The following is a 9947-nucleotide window of genomic DNA, read 5'->3' on the forward strand; positions in this document are numbered from 1 at the left end:
TAAAATTCCCTATATTAGAAATATAATGGCCACATCAGGTCCGACCAAGCTCTGTTTGGGAAAGGATCCAGTGGTGATGGGGAAGAGAAAGGCAAAGGTAGCTTAGAGCCACCTTTTGACCTCCCCCAATCCCAGGGCAGCCAATGGCGGCTCTTACTGAACCTGGCTGGTAACACACACCTGTGAGCTGTTACACAATTGGGAATGGCTGAAGTGCAGCAGCACTTTGGCAATGCTCACTATGCTGTGGGGTGGGAGTGAAATTGTTTAGACTCCACTGCGCTGGCTCTGTGCTACTGAGGAGTCCTGTATACAAGGGAAATCCTCAGATGGCTTTTTTAGGGCAGTTTCATGTCTTTTTTTTGCGCCATGGACCTGTGCAAAGGGGACACATGTAAGGGGCCAAGCAGCTGGCCTAACGTGTAAATATTGTACCTATTTGGAAGGTACCACTCTCCTCACTCATTGGGGACACCAATCTCGGAGGAAGAAGCTGCAGCTAACAGTTTGCCTATGTACTGTATCCTGCTCTGCCCCCAACTTTATTTGTTTTTGTCATCTTAGCTTGTAAGCTCTTCAGGGCATGCATAGTCTCCTACTGTGTATTTTAACAGCATCTACCATAATCAGTTCCCTGATCCTTTGGGCACTACTGCAATATAAATAATAATGTTATCATTTCCTTCTGCTTCTTTTTATTCATATAGGTAAAACCTTAACTTTGCCTGAACTAAAGCAAAGCTACCAAGTCCCCTGTGCTAAACTTGTCTCGTCGTGTTTTGCAGTTCTTATATACGTAGAACCACAAATTGTGCAATACTTGTTCTATGTGCAGATTTCCCTGTTTTGATGGGACTTGGATCTTTTCCAGATTTTTCCAGCTCATCACTCTGGTGCCATGTCCTAGCGCTCTCTGCTGGACAAAGTTTAAAAATAATCATGAAACACTTGAGTCATTGAGGGGGGGAAAACTGTACATTGGAGATGGACAATTTTTGCCATCCCACTTGTAAGCTTGAATTATATATATGCTCTGCATACAAGAGAGCCTTTGAATTTTATTTTTGGATCACAAGGAAAATTCACTGTGTAAACAGGATGTATACTAGGATGTGGGCAGCCATTGTAATATCAATGAGAACATATATACAGAAATTATTCAAGAAGTGGAAAATCTCCTTTTTTTTTCGTTATTACTGTGTACTGGGCCTTAACTATGAAACCATGATTTCAGGATGTATCTTTGCTCTTTCTGTGCATCAGAAAAGACAGAAATGTAAAGGCTTGGCATGTATCAATGGAAGGAATGTTCTGCCCATTCTACCAAATGTGGTTAACCAGTTTCCCACCAAATGTGCTAAACAGCGAACTGGTGAGCACACAGTTGGTGAGAATAAAAAGGATTTAACAATAAAAAGGAAAGCAGGGTTCTATGTATGTAGTGTAAAATGTTCAGCTTGGTTATGCATGGGGAATTAGGTTTGATACTTCCATTCCACAACAATGGGAGAGGTCTGTCTAATACACTCAGCTCCCAAACAGTGCTTAAATGAAACCATCTGTGTCTAGTTATGGCAGTGGTCCCCAAACTTTTCACAGTCGTGCCCCCCCTTACTCCTGTCCCCCTTACTCCGCCCCCTCCTCCACATGGAGCCAGGAGCAGGGCCACGGCGACAGGGGTAAGGGGCTGAGGGCAAGTCTTGGGCCAAGAGCGGAGCCGCAGCTGGGAATGGAGCTGCAGCCAGGGGCTGAGGCTGGGGGCAGGGCTGGGGCCAGGGCTAGGAACGGAGCCACGGCTGGGCTGTGGTCGGGGGCCAAGACTGGGGCCGGGAGCAGAGCCGCAGTCAGGAGCTGGGGCTGAGACGGGGCTGGGGGCAGAGCAGGGCTTGGTGGCACTCCCTCCCCACGCCCTGTGGGGGCTGGCCCAGGCCGTGCCAACCCCCCCATACATTCCTCCATGCCCCCCTAGGGGGGCAAACCCCACAGTTTCGGGACCACTGTTTTTATGGCAATAAGATTTTATTAAGGGATCCAAGCTCACTCCTTCCAGTAGCCAGAATCTAGCAGTGAGCTGTCAGAGTGCAGTGTCACAAAGTGAAGTCTATATCAGTCTTGTTTTGCTTGAAGGACGGGACAGCTCCTTTGTGGATAGCATCTCAGATGGGTTACAGCGAGGTAGTGAGGGTAATGCTGCTCCGGGGAGCTGATCGAGATGCCACACGGAATGTGAGTAATTTTCACTTTTGGAGTGACTCTTAAAGGGAGACTGCCTCCAAGTTAAAAACATTCTGCATTTTCATAGCAACTTTCATCAGAGGATCTCCGTACTCTATACATCAATTAATTTAGTCTCAGACCACCCCGGTGAGATAAGAAAAAATAATTATGCCTAATGTACTGTTGGGGAAACCAAGGCAGAGATACATTGCAGTTAGCTCAAGATCACACACACAAATTCTACGGTGGACATGGAAATAGGACTTACATCCTCAGGAATCTTCTAGGGCCCCAAAGCCATCTGCATGAAAGCATTACACCTCTGTACAAGTTTGGGGATCCCTGTATCCCCTCTCTTTGTCAGGCAGTGCAGCTCCAGTGAGCCAGGATGCCATGAGCTGCCCTTTCCCTCGGGTCTCTGGGCCCATCCTTTTGTAGGGGTTCTTTAGTGTAGGAGTAGGGGAAAGAAAAGTTGATATAAATTCCCTGTGGTGTTAGAGATGAGTGAGACTGAAGATGATGCATGTTGTCCCCAGCTTTACCCCTCCTGCATTCTCCCTCCCTGCTCCCCATTCAAAGATCCCTGGATTTGCAAATGGCCCACCATGAATTCCAGAGACAGATGGAATGATGCTGTGGAGGTGGAAATGCAAAGATCATGCATGGAGGGGACTATCCCTACATGGAGTCAGAGGGGACAACCCTCCATTCAGTCAGAGAGCTTGTAAAGCTGGCATAATAACTGAACCCTTTACTTTTTTTTCCATTAAAGGATGGTACCACTGCTTTACTTAAAGCTGCTAACAAAGGGTATCATGACGTTGTAGAGGAATTACTCAAATTCTCTCCTGCACTGGGCCTGTTGAAGGTATGTACTGAAGTATGTTGATATTGGCATATAGAGTTTGAGAGGCAAAAGGCCTGCTTCTCTACTGCCTTCCTTGACACCAGTACAAAGCAAGTGTTCTGATTTGGTGCTGATTCACAACCATTTTATAGGTATTTATGACTATGAAAAGGGAAGGCAGTGAAAATCTATATTCTTTTGGTTTCAATATTCTTTAAATATGATTAAAATGCTTCTTTAAAATCCTACATACTTAAGCTTTGGGAGGAAGATGTATACTGTGCTGTAGACAGAATTAAGCTTTGTTTTCTGCTATTTTTGGCTGAAATAAATAGATTGATGCAATTTTAGTGCCAAATCCTGCCCTCTGTTGCACTAATGTTACTGAGCGCGGAATTTGGCACAGCAAGTTAGACTGCAAACTAGAATTCTAAGAGTGCTATTCCAGACAAAGCAATTCTGTATTTGATTTAGTTCTCTTTGAATGAATGTAGAGGCTTTGAAAATTACATCGGCTATTTGCGGGCAGATTTTTAAAAGCTGATTTCATGTGCTATTTTGGGGTGTAACTAATGTCATTTGGAAGTGTTAGTACCAGATTTTCAAGTAGAACCAGGTACTTAAACATCCAGGTGACATTAACTATAGGTAGTTAACCACTACCGTATCACCCATTACAAGTGCAAAATTGCACCCCCAGTTATTTGCACTTTCAATTCTGTGGCCCCAAAAAGGAGGCAGGCCTGTGTTGAAAGGTCTGGCCCCAACTCTCCAACATATATATTGAGAGAGAGAGAGAGAGAGAGAAGAAGCAAAAAACCCACAAAATTGGTTTGCCTGGAATATATTTCAAGTGATTTTATTTTGCTTTCTAAAGGCTGAATTCTGCCAGGCTGAAGTTGGTCTCCAAATCAACCTTTTGTTGTTTATTTAACATACTTCTAGTCTATTGAAAAATAGAATTACCAAAAAAACACTACTACTTGGTAATGTCAGTCTGACTCTTATTTACATTAACATGCCTTGAATTACATTTATACCCAATTTAAAGCCCCTTTACATTGCCAGGAAAGAGACTCATTGTTAAGGCCCTGTTTCTTTATGTGTGATCAGATCACTTTGATGGCCTAATCTCTATAGTGTTGTTTCTCTTTTCCTTATACACAGGTCTGTTTTTTGCTGCTGTTTCTGTTTTTGTTGTTTTCCCCCCATGCACCTGGTACAAATGTTTAGATGTATGTTTATGTTTTCTAGAATGGGACTTCTGCTCTCCATGCAGCCGTGTTGGGTGGCAACATTAAAGCAGTAGCACTACTTTTGGAAGCGGGAGCAGATCCTTCTCTTAGGAACAAGGTACATTTTGGTGTTTTATCCAGAGCTTGTAAAATGTACCTGTGAAAACATTAAACATTGTTTCTTCCATGTTACTACTAAACTCATTTTGAACAGCAGCAGTCCACACTTTTGCATGTTGTCTTTGCAACGTGCCTCAACCCTCATCCAAAGAAATTATTCTCCATGCCCATTCAATCTTTAGTTTCTCTATAACACTGATTACAAGGATGCCAATTAGTGTCACTAAGGATAGTGGTATTTGTGATGTGGACATTAACCCAAGAAGAATTGGACGGGGACTGTGCAGTCATTCAATATAGATAGACCACCAAAGATTAAATTGTCACAACTTTCCATCATACCAACTCAAACCAGTCAGTTAGAAGTGAAAAGCTCTTTATACCATTACTGCTCTCCTGAGCTATCCAATCTCACTAAATCATAAACTCTATGTTGGTGTGCAAACTATATTTGAGAGAAACTATGACCAGCTAATATTCTTGGACAATCATAAATTAGGGATATCTATGCACCTCCGGTGGGGTTGCGCCACCAGAGTTTAGATCTGGATTCAAACTTTCCCAAACCCTGCGTGTATTTGGATCTGAAATTTTGGATTAGTTTTAGATTAGATTACATTTTGGATTAGAAACAGCAGGTTAAAATCATATCTTGTTATTTTGAAACTTTATATAGCAGGGTCCTTGACAATTCAGCTTCCTGGGTCTCCCTTTATTAATTATATTGGGGAGACAAAACAAATCACTGAGATCCCATAATTTATTACATGAATTCAGCACTTTTCATGTTTGCAAAGTGCCTGCAAACAAGTTTTTACTTGATTCCATTAAGTATGTTATAATATGTATTGCATAACTTATGCAAACGTTTCTTCCTCTGTAGTTTGTTCATGAGCTATTTGTTGCAAGTACACCTCTACCCCAATATAACGCTGTCCTTGGGAGCCAAAAAATCTTACCGCGTTATTGGTGAAACCGCATTGCATCGAACTTGCTTTGATCCACCGGAGCATGCAGCTCTGTCCCCCCGGAGCACTGCTTTACCACGTTATATCTGAATTCATGTTATATCAGGGTAGAGGTGTAGTTGCTATCAGGTTGGTTTGGTTAGTTATGATTGGACACAGGTCACATGGGATTGTTTTCTGTTCTCTGAACGAATGAGTGAACATTTCAGAATCAGGTTTCTCGTACAAATATTCTTGTTTATGAATTCATCAAAATTTATTTTCTGAGTATTCTCCAACAGTTGCTTAAAATATGCTGTTTCTATGAACACTCCCGGTAAGCTCATTTGCTGAAATACAGAAGAAAAAGGCTGCAAACAGGTGGTACAAACTCTCATTTTAAATCAAGAGAATAGTCATATAAAATATTTAAGTAGTCAGACAGGTTTGATATAGGGAAAGAGAATGATTTTGTAAAGCATTTTAAGATTTACCATATAAGAACTGGGAATTATAATTATCTTGAATAAGGGAAATAAAATTTACATATACTATTTCTATCACTTTCCACTAGATGGAAGCAGAGTCAATCTCTTTAAAACAATAGTTTATATTTTATTAGGTTTCAGAGTAGCAGCTGTGTTAGTCTGTATTCGCAAAAAGAAAAGGAGTACTTGTGGCACCTTAGAGACTAACAAATTTATTAGAGCATAATCTTTCGTGAGCTACAGCTCACTTCATCGGATGCATTTGGTAGAGCATAAGCTTTCGTGAGCTACAGCTCACTTCATCGGATGCATTTGGTGGAAAACCAAATGCATCCGATGAAGTGAGCTGTAGCTCACGAAAGCTTATGCTCTAATAAATTTGTTAGTCTCTAAGGTGCCACAAGTACTCCTTATATTTTATTAGTAGTTCATGCTTTGTTTTGATAATATCCAAACAGATGTGCCAGTTATTGCAACTACTAACAGTTATTTGTAGAGGGTGATAGAGTCCTTTCCTTGAGCTTTATTCTATAGTTCTTTCCCCTCCTCCCCCCACTGGAAAATATTTGGAAAATAATATGCCATTTGGCGTAGTTGGGAGAATTTCCAAAACAAGAATATTACTTTGAAGAAATATCTCCATTATATCTAAATGTTAATTTCTACAGGTCCTATTCCCTATTCTATTCGTTTTTGTTTTCATTGGATATAAAGTAGAAGACAAAAATCTTTGATACTCTGGTCACTAAGACCCTACTACAAAGCCGATTTGCTGCTGGGGTTTTTTTTTGTTTTTGTTTTCCCCCATGCACACAGTACAAATGTTAGATGCCCATTTACTTCTGTGGGCTTTGGATAATGTCCTAAAGATCTGCCCCTGCTCCCATTGAATTCAATGGCAATATTCTCTTTTGCTTCTATGGGACTGTCATAGGGACTCCAAAATCCCCCCCTGCGCAGAGCCTGTCAGCTGTTCAAATTTCACATAAGCCTTATTTTGAGGACTTTAGTAGAGCTTACATGTTGTATAGGCTTTATGTTGACCCCTTTGTAGAGGACCAAATTTCATTTTTAAGGCCTCTCTACACTGTCTAAAATTTGAAATGGTTTTAAAAACTGGTCCACTAAATGATAAAGGAGCCATAGAGTAGACCAGGCTTGGGTAACCTGAACAGCTTGTGATGAAGTGGCTTCAAAACAAGAATATGGCAGGATTATAGGAAGTGAACACAAGGAAGAAAGAACAGGAGTACTTGTGGCACCTTGGAGACTAACAAATTTATTTGAGCATAAGCTTTCGTGAGCTACAGCTCACTTCATTGGAAGAAATTGTGATTACTCTTTCAGGACTAGATTTTAATTAGCCCTAATAATGCCACAACAGGTAAAGAAGGGGGGCAGGGCAAGTAAGGCGAGTGTAGCCACATTAGGGGTACCATGAGCCCAGGATGTGGGGATGGGGCTTGAACAGGAGCTACATGCCCAATGCCCTCCCCCCACATGAGCAAATGGGTAGAACCACCGCTCTACTGCATGCTAGCCTATGGAGCTGTCCAGACCTGTGGGAGGGAGGGAAGTAGCATCCCAAAAAAGGGGGTGAAATAATGTATTCCTCCAAAGCGTACAGGGAAGGAACTGTGACTCAGCCACAGTCACTGTTAGGTAGGGTTGAGCCTAAAGGTTCATCTTAGCCCATAGTAGCTAGAGCGCAGCCTACATTTAAACACAAATGATTCTTTATTGCGCCCAACGTTTTCTCGAGGACTTTAATTCTGCTCTGCATTTTCTAATCATGCTGTTTCTTGTTTCAGGCAAATGAACTGCCAGCAGAACTAACACAAAACGAACGCATCCTCCGGCTCCTCCGGACAAAAGAAAAGCACAGGAAAAGCTAACCCAACTCTGTGTCAGATGTGGTTTGACAGAGAGGAGCCAGGTCCACACTGGGACGAAAGCAAATCTGGTTTTGAAAATGGCTTATTGAACCTGATTGCAGAATTGATTTAGCATGTCCAAGATACCACTCTGTGAACAAGGTCAGCCTTCAACACAGAGCAGGGGTGCACTAAAGCTTCAGTTTTGCACCATTAAACTCAACAGGAGTTTTGCAATGGGCTTCAGTGAGAGCAAGATAGGACCCTAAAGGCCTTTTTGCATCACAGCCCTGTCTATACTTGAAAATCCCAGCATTCCCAGCAGTGCTATAAATCCTAAAATGTGGGTAGTACACCTTATAGCCACACACAAGTGCTCCAACCATTTCACAGGCATTCCCACTACCGTTATGACTGCACTAGCTGAGATTAAGTCCTAACGCCTCTTTGTGTACCTGTTCAGTTTGAATCATTCAGTTTGTGCAGATGGGAAGCACAGATGTTCCAGCTGCACTGGTTCAATTAATCTCCTCAGCACAGTCCCTCAAGGCTTCAACCCACCCTTCAGTGATGGCTTTGGCAGTTGGGAGACCAGGCTGTGCCCCCCTTCTTCCCCGCGGCCATTCCATGCAGGCCTGAAAGCTGAGGGATGCTCATCTGGTCTCAGCTGTGCCCAATAACTCCTTCCCTGTTCGCAGCCACATGTGGGGCAGGAATATAGGACACAAACCAGCCTATTGAAATCACAACTTTATTTAGAACAAGGAATTTTTTATTGGCCAGTAGGAAAACAACCCACAACACAATGGGGAAAAGTTAGGGAGCGGAAACACCACAGCATCTACACACCCACACTAGAAACTTCAGTTTCATATGTAATGGACCACCTTACTCTGGAGTTGGCATGGCATGGAGGTAACTGTTTCATCCGTATCTCATATTTGCTTGAGACCCGAAAAGGAGACTTAAGTGAAAACATATCCAATGCTACCCCCTCCCCCATCCCAAGTACCTAGTTCTCTTACTTACCGGGGGCGGGGGGGGGGTAAGTAACTTTTGGTTCTCCCCACTATCCTTGAGGATCAGAACATCTGCTAGGGTGTGACTCCCTGAGGTGGTGGAGGAGGACTGGAGAAACTGACTGTGTCCCAGTGGGTACCTCAAAGGGGTGTCCTCCCTCCAGCCCCGGCCTTGACTGCTCTGTTTGGATCGTAGAGGGAGACACAAGAGAAAAGGTTGCTGTTACTTAAGCAACAACTCATTAAAATGATCCAAAACTTTACAATTTACCCCAAAAGTTATCAAGCAAATGAGAGCAAACTTGTTTCCTCCTCAGAGTAAACTCTGACCTGTGTAGTACCACAATCCATCCAACAGTGGGTATGGGGGAGGCTGGTGGTCTTCTGCAATGTAGTTCCCTTTCCCTCCTAACATATGCTTAAATCCATGGACAGAACAGAGCCACTGGAAATAGTCACTGAGCAAACCAAACGTAGCATGTTGTTAACATATATTTAGCTGTGAAGCATACCTGTATGGGTGTTACAAATATACAGTATACATTGTACACACAAACACTGTATATGACATGGCTTAGTGTTCACCAGATACTATGCAATCCAGCTGCTCCAGGGACCTGTGCCTGGAATTATGAGAGAGGGTCCATTATGACAGGTACATCAGCAGTTAGTAGGCCATGTGTAATGTGGACACTATATACTCCTGAGGGCATTCTGTGTCAAAAAATTTTTAAAAAATCTGTGCACAATATTTTAAAATGCTGTACATTTTATTTGTTAAATAAATGTGAAGGCTTCAGCATGGCATGGGGGAGCCACTGGCTGCACAGAGGTGGGAGATCACTCTGCAGCTTCTCCCAGGAAACACAGACTCAGCGGTGAGGCTGCACCCAACCCTGACACAGCGCAAGGACCGGGCCTTCCTCAGAAACACCCCAGGGCCCTGCTGCTCCATGCCAGGTGCACCAGGTGTGGTCAGGCAGGTTCAGCACGGCAGGATCCAAGTGTGGAGGAGCTTAGTGTTGGGGGATGCAGGTGTGGGTTGAGAGGGTTCTATGTGGGGCCATGTGGATGTGGGAAGCTCAGTGGGGGATTCAGGTGTGTGGGAGATCTGTATGCACAGGGACTTGTTAGGGGGTTCTGGATGCAACCATAATGGGATGCTGCAGGAGGGTCCAGGTGAAGGTGGTTGGGGCTCGG

General features: G+C 43.2%; 1 protein-coding gene across 3 annotated transcripts in view; it reads left to right on the forward strand.

Annotated features, from left to right (window-relative positions):
- The window catches only part of ANKRD29 (ankyrin repeat domain 29), a 49512-nt gene extending 39782 nt beyond the window's left edge, over nucleotides 1-9730 (forward strand). For 2 of the 3 annotated variants that reach the window (XM_038393097.2, XM_038393101.2), the window contains exons 7-10: nucleotides 2128-2226; nucleotides 2990-3085; nucleotides 4319-4417; nucleotides 7666-9729. In XM_038393097.2, the coding sequence (XP_038249025.1) occupies nucleotides 2128-2226; nucleotides 2990-3085; nucleotides 4319-4417; nucleotides 7666-7749 (378 nt within the window). In that variant the 3' untranslated portion in view covers nucleotides 7750-9729. Of the gene's footprint in view, nucleotides 1-2127; nucleotides 2227-2989; nucleotides 3086-4318; nucleotides 4418-7665 lie in introns of all 3 variants that reach the window. The other variant, XM_038393098.1, reaches the window with a different exon arrangement.
- The last annotated feature ends 217 nt before the right edge of the window (nucleotides 9731-9947 follow it).

The sequence above is a fragment of the Dermochelys coriacea genome, chromosome 2, assembly GCF_009764565.3.
Source record: "Dermochelys coriacea isolate rDerCor1 chromosome 2, rDerCor1.pri.v4, whole genome shotgun sequence".
Classification (NCBI taxonomy): Eukaryota; Metazoa; Chordata; order Testudines; family Dermochelyidae; genus Dermochelys; species Dermochelys coriacea.